This window comes from Neltuma alba, unplaced genomic scaffold (assembly GCF_004799145.2).
Source record: "Neltuma alba isolate B1F8T4 unplaced genomic scaffold, ASM479914v2 tig00006031_pilon, whole genome shotgun sequence".
Classification (NCBI taxonomy): domain Eukaryota; kingdom Viridiplantae; phylum Streptophyta; class Magnoliopsida; order Fabales; family Fabaceae; genus Neltuma; species Neltuma alba.
The window spans coordinates 1-18,788 of NW_021634326.1; the positions used below are offsets into that span (position 1 = coordinate 1).

At 37.7% G+C, this 18,788-nt stretch overlaps 2 protein-coding genes and 1 pseudogene across 3 annotated transcripts; 1 reads left to right on the top strand and 2 right to left on the bottom strand.

Moving 5' to 3' along the window:
* The first annotated feature begins 625 nt into the window (after nt 1–625).
* Nucleotides 626–5,590, top strand: LOC114749403 (serine/arginine-rich splicing factor SR30-like; annotated as a pseudogene).
* Nucleotides 5,591–5,855: 265 nt separating this feature from the next.
* On the bottom strand, nt 5,856–10,818 carry LOC114749404 (E3 ubiquitin-protein ligase RFI2). 2 transcript variants are annotated; one of them, XM_028937909.1, is made up of 7 exons: nt 10,420–10,818; nt 8,910–9,079; nt 8,190–8,248; nt 7,656–7,681; nt 7,364–7,540; nt 7,156–7,279; nt 5,856–6,912 (listed from the first exon to the last, which is right to left on the bottom strand). In XM_028937909.1, the coding sequence occupies exons 1-7, from the start codon at nt 10,595–10,597 to the stop codon at nt 6,441–6,443; spliced, it is 1,206 nt and encodes a 401-aa protein (XP_028793742.1). In that variant the 5' UTR covers nt 10,598–10,818; the 3' UTR covers nt 5,856–6,440. The 2 variants fall into 2 exon arrangements, with proteins under 2 accessions (XP_028793742.1, XP_028793741.1); XM_028937908.1 differs by having other exon boundaries at nt 7,156–7,540; nt 10,420–10,817.
* A 2,589-nt stretch (nt 10,819–13,407) lies between these two features.
* Nucleotides 13,408–17,916, bottom strand: LOC114749401 (26S proteasome regulatory subunit 6A homolog). The gene is made up of 10 exons (XM_028937905.1): nt 17,610–17,916; nt 16,907–17,023; nt 16,227–16,334; nt 15,893–16,084; nt 15,615–15,806; nt 15,053–15,171; nt 14,811–14,898; nt 14,462–14,581; nt 14,234–14,374; nt 13,408–13,847 (listed from the first exon to the last, which is right to left on the bottom strand). The coding sequence occupies exons 1-10, from the start codon at nt 17,724–17,726 to the stop codon at nt 13,770–13,772; spliced, it is 1,272 nt and encodes a 423-aa protein (XP_028793738.1). The 5' UTR covers nt 17,727–17,916; the 3' UTR covers nt 13,408–13,769.
* Between the last annotated feature and the right edge of the window lie 872 nt (nt 17,917–18,788).

An 18,788-nucleotide genomic window follows, 5' to 3' on the forward strand; every position in this document is an offset into this window, starting at 1 on the left:
CCACGCATAATATTGCAACAAGACTAATTGTTAAAATACGAGTGAATATTCGCATTAACTAATTAATGCTAATCGCATACTAATTACTGAATTTAATAAATTTTAGTCTAACATTTTCTTGATATAAAATAAAAAAAGGTTATAATTTTTTATGTTGTTCAGAAAAAAATGAGTAGCCGGTCCACGTCGCACCATCTATGTTGGCAATCTTCCTGGTGATATTCGCTTGAGAGAAGTTGAGGATCTTTTTTACAAGGTATCATTTGCTGAATTTTTTTTTAATGTTTATTAAATTTCATATCTCTTGCTTTGAAATGTTTCCTTGCAATATATGGCTTTAGAATTTTTTTTCCCTTCTGTCTGTGAAGTTATGAAATTTTAGTTCCCCAAAACTCACATATTCCTGCTGAAGCTTTTTCAAGATTAGCATAGTGAAATGGGCATGTTATGTTCAATAAGTAATATTCCTTAGTACCAATCTTCTTCCCCTTATACCCAGTATTTAGTAGGATTGGTGTTATTTAATCTCTGATTATTGTCCTCATCATCCGATTGTAGTATGGTCCCATCGTTGACATCGATTTAAAAATCCCTCCAAGACCACCTGGTTATGCTTTGTCGAGGTATGTCTGGAATTCTAGATATAAGGAGATGGCAAGGTGTTTTGCAAGTTTTTCCCATCTTTATTCTTGCATATATTGAATGTGTTGTTATGTTGCAGTTTGAAGATCCCTCGGACGCTGACGATGCAATTCATTATCGAGATGGATATAATTTTGATGGTTTTCGTTTGCGGGTTAGCGACATGTGCCTTTTCCTTTATTTTGCTCTGTATATGTGACGCTACATGACATTGCAACCCTTTGGTGTCTGTCATTGTAGGTTGAGCTCGCGCATGGTGGGCGGAGGTCTTCATCATCAGCTGATCGCTACAGTACTTATAGTTCTAGAGGTGGTGTAGCAATGGAGTTTCCAGGCGCTCTGACTATCGCGGTACTTGTTACCTGATCTAGCATTCTTGGTTTTGTATCATAGAAGAAAAACGTTTCTGATGATCATTTCTTATTGAAGTTATGGTCACTGGGTTGCCTCCATCGGCTTCTTGGCAAGACTTGAAGGTCTGCTTGGTTCTTGTTCTCATGATTGATTGTCAGTTCTCATATGTTCTATATGACGTATGACTTATGCCTTTGGCATGGATGTATAATGTTTACTGATTGTGAGTGTTCAATGATTCAGGATCACATGCGTAGGGCTGGTGATGTGTGTTTCTCTCAAGTCTTCCGTGAACGTGGTGGTAAGTTAATAAAATATACTGTATTTCACATGCGGCTTTAGTTGTAATATGATTGTTCAACTTTAGTAAGAACGAGAATGTTCTGTTCCTGAAAATCTATTTCTGCTAAATTTACAAATGTGTCGTCCCAGTCCGGCTTTACCTAAGGAGAGCTTTCTCAGCAGGTTTTTGGTTTATTTTACATTTGGTTATCATTATAATAAGCACTTTTTTCACTTCACCAATGTTTTTCAAAATAATTTAGAAGCTGCTCAAAGTAGCTTGTCAAAATAAATAAAAATAGAGAATACCATTGTCAGTTATAGTTTGATCAAATTTGATTTTGGTTCTTGTAATTTCAAATCTTGGTTTTGATCTTTGTAGTTAATAATTTTTAATCCGAGTATAATGAATTGCTCTTATATTTTTAATGAGTTTTGGTTTTGATTCACATGCTTAAACTCAGACCAAGTCCTTATGAAACTATAAGAACTAAAATCAATGATTTGAAACTATAGGCGCCAAAACAAAATTGGATCAAACTATAAGGACGATAAAAAATTATCAACCCTGAAAAATATGATATGAGCTTTTTAGATTTCTGATTTTGTTAAAAGCTTGAGCGGATATCTCAAAGCTGTTGAAAGTGTTATTTCGGGGGAAAAGGTGATCTTTTTCTTTAAACGACAGGCCCCATATTTTCTTATGATTTCAGTTCTGATTGATGTAAGCAGATGACTTTGTATACTATAATTCATAATCATGCTGGCCCTGACCTTGCAAAAGTTGGGTCATGGAGTAGGCTGAAATAGTGACCATTCCTGTGGATTGTAGCTTTTGCCACATCATGTTGGAGATGATTTTTTTGTTGATTTTTTTTTTTAATTTTAAGAATACATTTGTTAGACTCTGTTGAAACTTGTGCAGGCATGACTGGGATAGTAGATTATACAAACTATGATGATATGAAGTATGCTGTAAGTGGTCTGAATTTTAATCTTAATCATAAGGTTTCATATCTGAGCTGGATGTGCCCCGGCAGCTGAGTTTATGACTGGTATCTTTATTGTTGATGCTGTAAACTTTAATGGTATTTGCATGTTTTTAACAGATTAGGAAGCTTGATGACTCAGAATTCCGCAATGCCTTCTCTCGTGCATACATACGGGTATGTAATGGCTTTTTTTTTTTGGCATGTTTTCTAATTGGTTTGTTAGTATGTTGGCACGTTGTAGACCTCCAGTTGGCAACGGAAAAGAGAAGAATGATTGTATGTTCAAGTAAAAATATGTTATATGATAAATAAATGAAAGGGAGTTAGTTAAGGGGTTAGTTAGTTAATTGGCTTTAGGGTCCAGGGTCTTTAAATAAGGTGCAAGAGGACTCTGCTTATGAGATTTTTGGAAGAATGCAGTGAGCCTCTCCCTCTCCCTCTCCCTCTCTCTATTCTCGTTTCTCTTCTACTCTTCTTCCCTCTTCGGGAGACTTTTATATATCAAAATATGTGAGATTTGTATATTTATTTTCATTTGCTTCTCTATCTTGTTATTTTAGGTGAGGGAATATGATCGGCGGAGTTATTCTAGGAGTCCTAGCCGTGATTCAAGGAGAAGCTACTCCAGAAGTCGCAGCCGCAGTCCTTACATGGAACGAAGTCGAAGTCCTAGCTACAGTGACAGGAGTCGAAGGTTCTTTTAATTTCATTGAAGGCTTGAATTAATAGTCTGTGTTTGGTAGTCAGGAGTTTGACCTAATATTCTTGCTTTCCAGCTCGTCTCCAAAGGCAAAACGTTCATGGCGATCATTATCAAGGTCAGTTTCGAACTAACTTGGATAAATATGCAGTTTTGTGCTTGCTGATTTGAAGTAATGAGTTGCTATTTCAATTGGACCCTTTTCTTTCAGAAGGTAAAGAAGTGTGGTACTCCTAATTGATAACTATAAGTATAGGCTCATCAAACTATGTTTATAAATTTTAACCTGCCGACAAGGTTTAGTTATTCCTTTCCCTGATTTACTAGTTCAGCCCTTACTCCTAGGCTGAAGTTTCTTAATCAAAGATGGGATGCAGCATGGCAGGCAGAATCGTGAAGTACTCTCCCTAATCTTTTTTAACGTATTTACCTCCTTTGATCTATTTTATTTTATTTAATTTTTTTGGGGCGCATAGCTGAGCCATGTTGCTGCTCTTGTAAGTGGACGGACTTACATGAACATTTTTGTGCCGGCTAGGAATGTTTGGTCGCTCTAATCATTGTTTGGCTATTTGATGTTGTACTGTGTCAATCTTTTTGATAGAAGATTAACAGTCTGAAGTGCTGTGATTGGAACTTTGCTATTATGTGTCCCCACCCCATTAAGGAGATTCGTACAAAGGTCTTTTATGGCTTTATTCATACGATCAAGGGTTTTACTTATACTATTGTCGTTATTAATATAGCATGTGTGGGGTCTCCCCTTCTTTCTTTAAGTCGAAGTTGAGGGAATATTTCATTTCCCTGTAATTGTCTGAAAGTCGATACTGTAATTCCATCCATCCTTTCTATCTCATAAAACGTAGTGTTGTCCCATGGGCATGTTTGCACAATTCTTCATATGTGCAAAGGTGATCGGGGGATTGTAGGGGGTCACAGGTTGAGCGCAAGCTATACAATGTTCAATAGGGTTGACTTGTTTGTTTTCTAGATGTGGAATTTTACAGCGACCTGGGGACTGCATGTTAGGATCTTGATGGCATGTGGTGCTCAAATGCCTGCAACTTTTTGGTCGAGGTAATATAGTTCTATTGATGAGCACCTCTGGAACACCCTGATGCTGTGACAATTGATAACAGTAATGGTGTATTGATGTTAGGCACGGTGTGCCACTGTTGTAGACTGGATGACTGTAGATGGATGAATTGCAATCTAAAAGGTGGATCCCTGTGAACTAAGTGCTAGTGGTACCATCCATAGCAAATCAGCATTCTTTCAATCCAAAAACTGCTTCAATGCAACCTGCGCTCTAAGTTCTTGGATTGATCTTGTCCTTTCTCTAGGATTTCTCTTATTGTGCTGGCTTTGTTTATATACCTGCTCCTTACTGAGGAATCATGCGCTGCTGGGAATGAATTGTGTAGCAATTGTTGAGACTATAAATAAGAGATACTGTGCTCAAATACTTTTTCCCTTGGCTGCTGCGTAAGACCCGTGCTAGATCAATTTCTTTCCCTTGGTCATGGATTCTGATGTGAAACTGGTAGTGGGCTTGAGGAATAAACATTTTGGTGGGTTATTCTGGATATTAAGCGGATTTGTTTGTTCAAAATTTTGCAGATCTCTGTCAAGATCCAGATCTCCAAATTCATCTGTAAGTGTTCCTTTTTTGGCTTACAATACAATATGTTGTTGATCTTAAAAGAGTGGGGTGAACGTTTGTGACTGTATATTTGATTGACATTTGCATTAATTGTATTCCTTCTGCCAAGCAATAACGTGGGAGGAAAAAGGGAAGAGTGAGAAACACCATAATGGGTGCATTCAAAAAAGAAAGAAAGAAAGAAAGAAACACCATAATAGGCGTAACTGTGTAAGATATATTTAACACGAACTCATTCTGCAACAAGTTTATACATCGTCCTGTTGTACTGTGCAGTCTCCGCGTCACAGGAGTCGCACTTTGAGCAGAAGTCCTAGAAGCTCATCAAAATCTCGTTCACCTTCAGTATGTTTATTGCCCTAAAGCGACTAAAAGAGTCTTAGTTGATTGGCATTCCTAATTTCTACCTTTGTGTTGGGGTCTCCTAACGTCATTCATGTATTTGACAGGTGAGATCTGAGCGTAGCAGATCTGTTGAATCTGGAGATCGTTGATACATTAATGAGCATACTCACTGTAATGCTTCCGTTAATTGATAGGCGGGAACACTATACCTGAGATTCTTTTGTAGAATCCATTGGTTGTAACGCACAATATTGATTAGTGAAATAGAAACATCAGAGGACACTCGATAGGCTCCGTTTCTGATGCCATGATTGGTCTAGTTTTTGTGCTGCGATGCTTAGTATCTACGCTCTGGATTTTCGTATTATTTGTGTATGGGATTCAATGCAGACTGTGAAGATCTGGGTAAAGGTGTGCAATGTGATGATATACAAGGCTGATGACTTGGCTGCGTTGCTGCCGGTGATTGTGTTGTAGGGAACATCGAAATCATTTGTCGAGATTAATTTAGCGCATGAGTTCACAGTTTTGGTTGTATATCAAACTGGCGTTGAGCTTGCCATGTGATATTTAATTTTGAAAACAGTTTTGATGCATCTTTATTGTGATCTATCGAGGAATTTTTTTTTTTTTTAAGTCGAGGCATAAATTTATTTTTAATGTTACGCTTTTGAAAGTTCTCGTAAGCAGTACTCATCAGTTCGTGGGAGATCGATGTCGTTTTGAAAATTTAAAATCTTGGCAATAATGTTTCTCACCATTAAAAAGTTGTTGATTGCCAACGTTTTTAACGGTAGGAATAATGTTATGATTTTAGACTTTTAGAGCAATATTAAATTCAAAATAATTCTTGGATATCTAGTGCTGTCAAGTGAAATTTACACCTTTGCTTTTTCTTTTTAATGCAAAATACTTCAAAACAACAGTAACAGATGATTTAATACATCCATTAACTAGTTATGATTTTGGCTCTATCGGCCTCTAATTAGAACTATAAGAAAGATGTTGTGACCTTGCGAGCACACTTATCGTAGATAAGTTTAGCAAACCTCACGAGCACACAAATCGTGGATAAGTTTAGCATGCATGTCTACAAGCACTTGTCAAGGAATAGCCGTGAAAAAATTGTTTTAGTTGCATCATCAATACAAAGTGTTTGCAGGAGCATCGTTATCAAACATAAATATTCAACCGCAAGCTGCTCTAGATTACCGTCACTCGAGACAACGCCCCAGCTCGATTTTTCTGCCCACGAGAAACCATCCTAATCTTATTTTAAACCCTTCGGCAAGGGAGCCAGGGGAAGCCAATGTCCATCACGCTGCCGTGTGTCTACCAGAAAATTCCAGGGCCAGCAGACCCGAAGGCCAAATCATTATGAACATTCCTCAATCATACACAAGTTTTTCACGTTTTCCATAGTGGCAGTCTACTTCATAGGAACAAGGACCTTAAAAGTGCATCACCGATTATGTGAAGGCAATCTCTCCGATCCATTCCTTAATCGAAAACCGCTGGACCTGTTACCAGTGTCTGAGCCGCTGGCAGCATCGTGCTGTGCTCCCCAACCAGAATCCCAATCAGTATGGTTCATTGATGACGAGGGCAAGTGATCTCTTTCCCGAGCATGGAAGGGGCTAGCTATATGGTTTTCTTCCTGAAAATTGCGTCCTGATGAACCAGATGGGATGAAAAAGAAGCCAATTTGGTCCGATGACGTGGTCACTTGTCCTAATTGGGCTGGTCCTCTATTATGACCGTTTGATCTTCGGGTTCCAGAAACAATAGGTACCCGCATGGCGGGTAAGTCAGTTGGCTGATGCTGTTGATAATAGGCCTGGAGAGCCTGAACTCTATCACGGGCCCTAGCGTTGCTTCCAGGATAAGGAGGGATTGTTGATGAAGCGAGAGAGCTACCAGCTCTAGCAGCAGAGCTGCATAATAGACGAATGCAATGTCAATATTTGACCTGACTAAATTTTCCCAAGCAAGAAAAAGAAAAACATATTTCCTCTTTTATAACCTAAATTGATTGTCCACATGTAGTTGCAAGACTGAATATGCAATACAAACTGGCTCACGTGAAGTTACATTCGGTTGGTTAGTATAATCGGTATGGCAAATGCAGTGTTTTTATTTAAACGAATACTGACAATCTTGATTGAAGATGTGTCTACCTGTGGCCGACAAGGAAGGGATGCATAAAAGACCTTGATCTTGGTACGTCTGAACCACCCCTGCCTGGCCTTTGATTAATAGTTGATAATGAGGGTTGATCAAAAGTGCCTACACGGCTGCTGGCCGGAGGAAAAGTAGAGGAATGGTGTTCCCAACTATGATAATGAAGATCCATAGCAGGAAATGTATAGGAGGTTGGCATCTCACTAGGTAAAGATGAGCCATTCCAATGATTGTAGTTAGACGCTTCTGAAACAGTTCCGCCAGAGTTTGATGAGGAGGGATGCACAGGTCCAAAGTAAGCAATATATGGGCATGGATGGCTAGCAGATGATACCGCTGTATGTTCGGCAAACATAGCATGTTGTCCCAGTACATCATGATCTGCATCCCATCATTCCAGTAAAGATGAACATATTCAGTCAAATGCAACTTTAAAACTACAACTGATTAAACTACGTCCAAATGGAAATCGTTGTGGCCATGAAAAGGATCTTACATGCAGTAGACGAAAGGTCTCCTTCCCTGAAAAAAGCAGGAAAAGTAAATAAATAAATTGGAAACCTTTCTACTTTTGGAGCATTCAAAGTGTATAACTGAAAACAGACATTGGATAAGGATGAAACCATAAAAAACAAAGGGTCAACCAGCCTTTCAAAGTAACTCCCAAATTTTAAATGTTGCAGAGCTAGAATGTAACATTAACACAGCCAAAAACCACAATCAACAGAGCTGAAGGCGGTTTTGGGCTCCATAACTGCTTTCAGATTCTACCATATAGAAGTTTTTCAAATTCTGAGTGTGTTTCTCTAATGAAAATATCCTTTAATCTGTATTTCATTTCCCAAAAATCCATATGTAAGATCTTCCCACCAAAACTAAAGAATACCCATTGACTCAAACAGGAAGCCTAACAGTTATTAGAGTGAATATATAAATACCACTATCAATAGAGCTGAAGGCTACAAGCTTAAATAGATGTTAAAAAGAAAGGATTCATGCATGCATAATTTGCTGATTTCATAAGGCTTACTCGAAAGATGAAGGAGGTGGTGCCAAGCTACCAAATGGGCACCAGTGTACTCCAAAAGACTGCAAAAATCATTTAGAAATCAAACTGATAGTCCGATATCAAAATATCAAGTATAATGTCACGTAGAAACAGATAGAAAAGAAAGAGAGCACTCAAATTAGAGGTAGCGATTCACACAATTAACACCCTCTCAAACTACCCATGCATAAAAAAGCCAATTTCACCAAAATGCTCTTGCATAAGTAGCAAGGCAGATAAAGAATGAAACAGCAAGGACTATGGTTCACTTTAAATTGTATGAATTTCACCTAAGCAGGGTCACTGCCAAAACAGGGTTAACAGTAATTGCAGATTGACAGGAAAAAAAATGCATTTACAGTTTTACTTCTAATAGATCGTAAATTATTTGGGCACCCAAAAAAAAAAAACAAAGATTTGCTTGAATAAAATGGTCATATCTTGGTTTCACAGCGCAAGCGTGTATCATCAAAGTAAGTGGGAGGACTCAAGTTTGGACATTGCTCATCTCTCATGGCAGGAGAGGAATTTACTCAAAAAGAAAAACATAGCCCAAAAGACCACATGGCCTAAGTCACGATAATCCGATTACAAAGCTGAAGCATGCTTCTGGCACAATAAAAGAACAAAATGACAAAAATGATTATATGGCCAGAACTTATCTCTTGTAAGCATAAATTACAACACAAACTGAACCAATACCATTTCAGAGTAGCTAAGATCATAAAGGTCCTCATCATGCGCCCAATCATCCATGCTAAATTCTGGATATGACCGACAACCATTAGCATATAGCCACTGACCTTTCTCAATCTTCCGACAATTAGGACATTGCATAGCCCCTTTTACGTTAAATGCTGAACCAATGCAATCTGAATTATTTAAACAAAGTAATCATCAACATAAGAATAAGACAATGCATATGGTTTGTCAAAAGTTCATTATAGAAAAACATGAACGTAATATTGCCTTCACAACATTATTAAGCATCATTAAGTAAAGCACCACTATGGGCCTGCAATATTTCCAAATTTGTTCTGAGCACTCCAAAATCTCACCTAATTCAACAAGAATAATTTATCAATATATCTACTTTCCTTTGGTGACTTTCTTGAGCTCCAAATTAATCCTTCACAAATAACATATTAAATTACAATATACTCTTTCCTCATTCTTATCAATTTACATTGGCAGCAGCAAGTATTTACAGCTAGAGATAGGGCAAGTGAAAATATTTTCCCAATATCCTGCTAAATTTTCAGCAAGGTAGTTGAAATGTCTCAATTTGAGTACCACATACCCAACGAAGTTCAGATTAGTCCCAAACTTCACTCGCACACAATCAAAATTTTTGAATCAATTACTGACGGTACATCTCGAAAATCAATCTCGATGCCTAAAATTGCACCACGGAGCTTGCTTCACTTTATAGAGACAAGCTAGCAAAGCATCTGACATATATAACAAATCAAACTTGTAATTATACATTTCATTGTTCTCAGAAGACATATATTCATATTCCACAAAAACTTCTTGATTATACCTCCCCATTCTTGGCTTGCTCAAAATCACAAAAAGCACCCCATTGAGTAAAAACTATCCGGATGTAGATATGCTGACTTGATAGTGGGTTTGTGGTATTTAACATGTGTTTTATCCATGTTTGGTAAATTACAACCTATGATTGTGGTTATCAGGTTGTGTATTTAATAGGATATTATTCTGTAATTTTGAGTCTTCAATGTTTTGCATCGCAGCTTCGTCCCATGAATACAAAGACTGACATAGGTTAGAACTAGCTAATTACATTTTATTCAAGGGTTTTCTCTCCTTCTGCCTCCGTCTTTCATACATACAATGGGGATTCTACAGCCTGGATCTCGCTCTTAGTTTAATACCTAATAAGGAGGAATGTTGATGAGCATATAAGCACAGAAGAAGTTTATAACAAGCTGGTTTTAATTCCTTCTCATGCTTACAATCCTCGTCCGAAGAAAGTCAAATCAAACCATAATTGTAACACTGCAAATCTAGTTAGGCTGCCTTAGCACGCAGAAATGATCATTACATTCAAACCGGATGTAGCCATTACTAAACAATATAGGAAGACACAGGTTCTGATTCCGTAATATTTTCCATCCCAAGCTCGAATGCACAGATTTTAAAACAGAGAAATAATGGAATTAACTATTCTAGCCACAAATTTACTTACCGAGATGAAATTGATGGCCGCATTGAAGCTTGGCCGACGATCTATCCCCATTGTCAGCAACGACCTCGAGACAAATAGAGCAAGAAATGGAGCCAAATGACTTGGTTGCACCGCCGGTATCGGCACCACCTTCATCGCCGTCGTCAACGACCACGTCGTTGTCATTGCCAAGGCCCATTACAAAGACGAAGCTTCAAAACCCTAATGCCGGAGATGGTGATAACACCGTATAAATGCGTCCGGGTAATCACGACAGGCACCGTTCCCACACAAAAAGCTACGAAGGCGAGAAAATCGACGTGTGCATGTGAGATCTAAACTCTTTTTAGCAGTGACATGAGAAGATGGTTGAAAATTTTGGATTGAAAACATCACTTCTTCCCTTCTGTATCTGTGCCTAAACAGTTGGATTGAAGGTTGGACTACCACTGCGACTACCAATAACGGCTCACGGCTGTCCAAGCAATACACATGGACGGCTCAGATTAATTGCGCATAGATTTTGGTTGCCTCTAAATTCCTTAATAAATTAAAAAAATTAATTAAATTAATTATTTATAATAAATAAGTGTTATTTTTTAAAAAATATTTTTGCTAATAAAATAGATTTATTAGAACTATTATTATTATAAGAACCATCTTAAGAAAAAGTAGATAAAAGTGAAAGATGAAGGTTTCGTTTGGTATGAAACATTAAAAGAAAGAATAGATACTAAAATTGTAATTAAAAAATCATTAAAAAAGTTTTTAGCATAAGTAATTATTTGTTCTGTGAGATTAGACAAACTCATGAAAGTAGGATTTGAGAATATCACTTCTCCCTATAATATTCCTCAATTCTATATACATAAGTTTGTCTAATCGTATGTAACAAGTAATCTCTCATTTTAAATACTATTTTTTCGATTTCTATCATAATCTCTATCTCTCATTTTCAATACTTCGTACCAAACAGTATCAAAATGTATTGAGGTCTTATAATTAGAATCAAAATAAAAGTCAAACGAACTCTTATATCAAATATCAAAAACTGGAATTAGTATTTTTTTTTTAATTCCTAGAATTTTGTTGACAGCGTCATTGACGGTCAGGGCTCATTTAAGAAAGAGGATTCAGTCCAAAAATAATCAAACCGTCTTGAACCAAAAAAATAAAAAAATAAAATGGTTGAAAAAGAAAATTCGACCCAGTCATTATTTTTCCATTCATTGGCTCTTGCGGAAGGAATACTTTGCCTAGGGCACGCAAGCAAGCATGCATGCATGAACCTGGCTTACAGGGGCATGTGCGTTGTCTTCCACTGTTCCTTGTTTTTCTTGGTGACCTTTTCTGACCAACTCCCAAATTTCTTGGCTTTCACATCCTTAGAAATTCTATATTCCCACCCTCCCATTCCTAACATTTTATATGTTCGCACTTAACCCTCACATGAAATATCCCTACACAAATATAAGGGGCGTTGAATATGACGGGCTGGATTGCATAGTTCGCAATCTTCTCAGCAATTTTAATGCCTCGTTCATTTCGCATTGTGTGTCACTGCATTTATTCGCTGCGCCATTCGCTACATTATTAAAATAACAATCATAATAAAAGAGCGGGCCAACTAATGAGGCTGCATGGAGGACTTGGAATCGAAGGAGGCTAAATACAAAACTGCAATATACCGAGCTTGAGGAGAGGTTAAAGTGAACGTGGGCAGAGAAACACCTTTATTCTTATTCCCATCATCCCACTTGGCTTCCTCCCAAGCTCCATCCACGATCATCATTTTAATTAAAGAGAATCAGTCTCGCACCTTAAGTATATTCCAACGCAACCGCAAACAACACTACATATTCTAATTTTAATTGGTGCTGTGTTATGTCATGATCTTGAACTTGTTTTAATGTTGCTTGTGACGGCCGGCCGTTCAGGGGGCGGCAAATACACACATTGGGGAACAGAACGGAGTCGTTGATGGATGAAGGTGTCGAAGTAGTCGATACTGTTTGATGCTTTCAGGCTTCAGGCAAGGAAGATTTTCTTTGCTTCTCGGGGTTATATACAGTGTAAATTGAATATTCTTCTGCGTCATTTTCAAGACGGCAGCAGGTGGCACCCAAATTAGAGGCAGAGAAAAAATTAAAATTCAGAGTTGTTCAGGATGCACATTGTGGGAGACGGAGCAACCTCAGCGGCCTCCAACTGTATTTATATGTCTTCCATGTTCTCTGATTTTATTTTATTGTTCTGGTAACTGATAATTTATTTATTTTTTCATATAAATGGTAATGGTTGAGTTCCAATATGGAAGTTTTGAGGTCGAGGTCGTGCCCGATGATGGCAGCATCCATCTGAATGAAGGAATCCAACATGCAACGTCCATCTACCTTGCCTATGGATTCAAGTCAAGTGCCAAACTCGTGCCTACAGGCTTTCAAACAGCAAGTTACGTAGATATCCTGGTCCACCTCTCCCAGTTCAGGTTCTTCTCTGAGGGGTCAATTTTTTGTTCCTATTTAGGATCCTGAGTGTGGCACAGTATCTTATGAACAGATTAATTACATATTATCTAACAATTTGACAGTTTGCACTTTACAAATACTTTTTACTGCCTTCAAACTACCATCCTTAAATCAGAATTCCGCGCGATAATATTATCTCAACTCCGTCACCCACCACCGCGTATGCAGTCGAGGGCTCGAGGCTATAACAATAATAATAATAATAGAGATGTTCTTTTTTCCCGGCCAAATATAACAATAATAGAGATATGAAGAAACTCTTTCAATAAAAATTAAAAAACAAATTATCAAGCAATTATAGTAGTTAATATAATCTTTATTCTTTCCAATTTACTCTTAGGTTTGATCTCTTTAGAAACAAAATGGTCTAAATTTCTAATAAAATATGAGAACTAATATTTTAATTAAAAAAAATTGATCAACGAAAATCAAAATAAGAATAAAATTTTAAAAACAAAAGTTATATTAGCCCTAATAAACATTATCTTGAAGAAAACTTTATAATCTTTATATTTCATCTTCACCTCGTCCGATCAGCGTTAGTCAGGCCCGCATTTCTTCTAAACAGATTGCCGGGTCCTGCCAACGATGCAGCCATTAATATCCATCATTAACTATTTGGAAATAAAGTAAATTACAGCGCAGAGTATCCATAATTAATTATTTTAGCCCACGTTCCGTTGAAATGCCTCAAAATCTATCGCTAAATCTAATTCACAACCACATTCGGTTTTTCTGAAGCGAAAAAAATGGACGGCCTAAAGGGATAGTAATGGCGAGCTATAGCCTATAAGATACAAGTAATGCTTTGTGCGAACTGAAACTTCTCTTCCAGAATCCAGCCTAAGCATAATAATTCAAGCTGGCTTTCTTCTTTGCCTGAACTTGAATAATACCTTCATTAAAGTCCTCGTGATTGACCTGCAATTGTACAAAATATAGATTAATGATCATCCCCGCAACAGAACAGATTCTAGTTTGATGAGCATTCCAGTTAAGCTCCTCCAAAAAAGAGTGAAACACATTTGGCAAATATTACATGACTTCAAGGAGAATTCACTGATTATGTTCGTGCTTATAGTAATGGCAGGATAGAAAATAAGTTAAACAACAAGAACAACAAGCCTTATCCCACTAGGTGGGGTCAGCTACATGAATCACACGACGCCATCGTGCTTTATCAACAACCCAATCCTTAGATATAGAAAATAAGTTAAACAACAGTTCTAAACAGAATTGTCACCGCAGGAATGGCCTCATGTATTTAACGTAATATTCAATAAGTTGCATATCGCAAAGAGAACAACCTCAGTGGCATCACGTCGAAGGGCTAACATGCCAGCCTCAACACAGACAGCTTTCAATTGTGCTCCATTGAAATCATCTGTGGACCGAGCTAGTTCTTCAAAGTTGACATCTGGGTGAACATTCATCTTTCGGGAGTGGATCTGAAATATCCATATGATAGCAGTGATCGATTGTTCAGAACTTAAGTTAGAAATAACGACAGCAGATAGAACCATAAGAAAGCAAACCTGCAGAATTCGAGCCCTCGCATCTTCAGTTGGATGTGGAAACTCAATTTTACGATCTAGCCTACCAGAACGCATAAGGGCAGGGTCAAGAATATCTGCACGGTTTGTTGCTGCTATCACCTGCAAATCACAACAATCATTAAACCAACAATTCAATTTCCTGAATTCCAACTAGAAATATAAGAAGAGACCAGCTAGTTGTAAAAATTAGGCTGAGGGACTAATCCAAGAACATAGGTTTTCGGAAGTCTAATATGCAGACCCAACAACAGCAAATTTTATGAAGTTCTCTCTGAGTACATAAATAAGCAAATAACAGGTGCATGGAGAAAAACAAATGACAACAAACCTTAATCCTTTCATCACTGCTAAAACCATCAAGCTGATTGAGCAATTCTAGCATGGTTCGTTGTACCTCCCTATCTCCACTTACTTCACTGCAGGCAAACATCAGCAACAAGTCATGTCATAAGAATGCTGAATAGCCCAGACCTAGATTACTCCAGTATTGAAGGGATCCGATCACAAATGACACTAACAGAACATGTAAGTAGATGTAAAATCTTGCCTGCTCATAAGTATTCACCATACCTGTCAAAACGCTTTGTCCCAATTGCATCTATTTCATCTATAAATATAATGCAGGGAGACTTCTCTTTTGCCAGCTGAAAAGCATCACGGACAAGCTTTGCTCCATCTCCTATGAACATCTGTACAACAATTCCAGGTAAGAGCACTTCAAACCCAGTACAAATTACATTAATACAGAGTTCATAAATAAACTCAAGACAGACAACAAATATGGGCAGGAGATAGAAAATTATCAGTTACAAATTGCTGAAGCGTGTTTTTATAAGGAATGTGGAAAGTTAAGAAAATAATCTTCATACAATCATCACCTCTCCAACACCAAAATGCATATACGAGACATCACCAGCATGTTAGCAAGCAGGAAAACAAAGGAGAATAATGTATAACCTGGTTCCCGGTGCATTATTAAAGATTGGCAAAAGTCAAGACATCAACTCTACTTAAACTTACAAGAAAGAAAATAAAAACAAAAAACTAGACAAACAAACCACAATAAAATCATTAGCCATGCTAATACTCAAAATTGAAAAAATAGGACAGAAATTGGTTACGAATTATACACCTGGACCAGTTGGGGGCCTGCCAATTTCAGAAAAGTGGCATTTGTTTGTGCTGCACAAGCACGAGCCATCAATGTTTTCCCTGTCCCTGGAGGCCCATATAAGAGCACTCCCTTTGGCGGACGAATTCCTAACTTCTGAAACCTTTCCTTGTGGGTCATTGGCAAAACAATGGCTTCAACTAATTCTTGAATCTGTCAACAAAGACGATGTTAGAGAACCACGTTAACCTGCCAAAAATAGTGTGCTACAATAGATTCAGCCAATAATTACACCTCACCTGCTTCTCTAATCCACCTATGTCATTATAGTCTTCAGTTGGCTTTTCATCAACTTCCATGGCTTTTACTCGAGAATCATACTCAGAAGGCAGGGTATCCAAGATTAAATAGCTATCTTTGTTAACACCGACCAGATCACCAGGTTTTAACTTATCAGGGTCAACAAGCCCAACAACAGGAAGAAAGATTGTCTGGAGTAGAAACAAAGCACAATTAGATTTTATGATTGCCGTAACAAAGACAAGAGGCTCTTCATCACCAGATAATTCCAAAAGTATATATGAAGGCTTATATTTCCTTGATGACAAAACAAAGTAACATCATCTATGTCACCTGTCGAGTAGATGTCTTTAGTACAACACATTTACCCTTCCTTTGTGAGTCAAGATCAATATTGGCACCATCTTCTTCAGCTTCGTCCTCTGGGTTCATTTCCAATATCTGGAAAAAGAAAAAAAGGTCACAATTTGAGGAGAACGTGGGACATAAGAATAAGCTAGTAAATCACTACCAAGGGGAAGAGAGAGAAGTTTACTCGAAAAATTTAAATAAAAAATACAGATTGATGTTTAAAAGGCATCCAATTGCCTTCTAATTTGCTACTCAGTGCAAATCCAAAACATCAATACACATAACGCAACCTTTACCGTTTCATGGTCCAGGGTATACTGCACATTGGCATTTTCTCTAACAAAGGGCCATACGGCCTCAATTGTTAGGAGGTTAAGATAAATGAATTTAACGGGGAAAAAAAAAAACATATGAGAAATATCAAGAGAGGGCTTTAATTTTGTAAACAGCAATATTACTAGGTATTGGGTCTCAGAATTTCACCAGATAAACATATCTTCGCCATCAAATGTGCAAATACCTTAACATGCCTTGACATAAATCTTAGTCTTCAGTGTAGCAGGCTATTATGGATCATAAAAATAACTGAACGATGGACACCAAGGCTGTAATGAAAATAAGAGTGATGCACATTAGCAACGAGGATAAAAGCAGTGAACTACCTCCACAATATTCCCTACAAGGTAGGGCAATTGCTTATTGAGCTTGATTTTCTCCTGATTCTCTTTTATCTTCTCCTTGTATGATTCCAACTCCAGATTAGTCCTCTGCAACTCTTCCTTCATCCCAAAACGATAGAAGTCAAAACCAGAAACTTAATACTCTAATCCTTAATATAAAGACTTAATTAGAATATTAGCCCCATATGTAAGACCTATTTCACATGCTCACCAATTTTTTCCGAGACTGACCCCTCCCAAGAATAATTAAGTGCTTTTTTACTTTTTTCAAAATAAAAATCATATTAACTAATTTAATTAACATCTTTAATCTATCTACTCAAATTAGTTGGTTCCTGCATTAAGTACATCAATTATGCCAGAAGGCCTAGAAAGGAGAACCAGTTGTCAATTTACCAGGATATAGAAAGTGAACATTTTGCATCAATAGAAAGGTGAGAAGTATGAGTAAAAAAAAAAAAATTCAGCAATCTATTAATATTCTGACGTCTAGGAGTATGAAGAATTCACCGCGAGACTTCGAAGAATTGGAAGGAAAAAAAAAAATCGATATTAGCATATTTGACACTGGCGAGAACAATCAAATAGGTAACCCTAACAGCTACGCTATACAGTAACCAGAAGTAGAGTAGGCAACGAAAGTATATACAAATGAAAAGAGATTACTAGAGAGGGGATATCAGACCTTCAGGATTCGAATCTCGTTGTCGAGTAGACGGGATGCTCTGACGATGTCGTCGGTAGTCATCGACGCCAACTGGTCATCTTCGAAGCCGCTATCCTCTACCATGGCTGTTGCCATCGATTATCAGTGCGAAGGAAAAATTGAGAGGCGATGAAGCTAGGGATTATCGAGAATGAGCAAAACTTAGGAGGCTCCGAGCGTGATTACTAGTAAGTGAATGATTAAATTCAACAGATTTACTTCCCGGCCCAAACCTTGGAGAACAAGATGGTGAGATGTCGAAGGGAGGTATATTTGACTCTCTAGTTCCGAGCACTGAGATAGGTCACACTTACGCTATGTTTGGTACGGGGTTTTCGGAAGGGAGGGGAGGGAAGTTGCTCCCCTCTCCTTGTTTGGCTGGTATAATTTTTTAGGAGGGGAGGGGAGGAGCTCCCCTCTCCTCGTTTGGTTAAGATGTTTTTTAAAGAGGGGAGGGGTTCTTCTCCCCTCCCCTTCCCTTCTAGCCTCCCCTCCAAAAGTGGGGTTTTTTGGAGGGGAGGTGAGAGATAATATTTTAATTCCTTATATGCCCTTTCGATTTGTTAACCTCTAATCAATCATAAACATTTCTACATAATAGAGTTCTTTTGAACATCTAATAAGAGGTTATTAAGATAATTATCTCCAAAATTAGTGAGCATTTGTAAACTTTTTTTCTCTTCTTCTAATTCTAAGAGGCCGTTGGTATTTTCTTTCACCTTCAAGGTCTTTTCTCTGATTGAAATCTATCACTTGTGACTTTTTGTCTTGATATTCTATAAGTGTGTGACTGTATCTTGTAAATCAAAATTAGTGAATTGTATTATATATATATATAGTTATATCTTAACAAAATAAAAAGTGAGAAAATTCATTTAAATTTTATAAGGCTAAAATAGTCAATTTTTTTTTAGAACAAAATAAGGTATTATTAAAATTGCTTCCTCCCCTCCCCTCCAATCAATCCAAACAGGAGATCATTAAAATCCCTCCCTCCCCTCCCCTTCCCTTCCCTTTGTAGCTACCCTCCCCTTTTCTCCCCTCCCCTTCCCTTGATTAAAATCCCTCCCCTCCCCTTCCCTCCGTCGAGCCAAACATAGCGTTAATAGAGAGAGAGAGAGAGAAAACTTGTCCCATACGATGAAAGAGGACCCGGAT

What these genes read in the sequence shown, in the direction of transcription:
- LOC114749404 (XM_028937908.1), bottom strand. Translation starts at nt 10,597, where the DNA reads ATGGGCCTTGGCAATGACAACGACGTGGTCGTTGACGACGGCGATGAA. An exon ending in AGACCTTTCGTCTACTGCAT is followed by an intron (nt 7,541 to 7,655) that starts GTAAGATCCTTT and finishes GATGGGATGCAG; the next exon opens with ATCATGATGTACTGGGACAA. An exon ending in CCCTTCCTTGTCGGCCACAG is followed by an intron (nt 6,913 to 7,155) that starts GTAGACACATCT and finishes TCTATTATGCAG; the next exon opens with CTCTGCTGCTAGAGCTGGTA.
- LOC114749401 (XM_028937905.1), bottom strand. Translation starts at nt 17,726, where the DNA reads ATGGCAACAGCCATGGTAGAGGATAGCGGCTTCGAAGATGACCAGTTG. An exon ending in ACGAGATTCGAATCCTGAAG is followed by an intron (nt 17,024 to 17,609) that starts GTCTGATATCCC and finishes TTTGGGATGAAG; the next exon opens with GAAGAGTTGCAGAGGACTAA. An exon ending in TAGGTGGATTAGAGAAGCAG is followed by an intron (nt 15,807 to 15,892) that starts GTGAGGTGTAAT and finishes CTTTGTTGACAG; the next exon opens with ATTCAAGAATTAGTTGAAGC.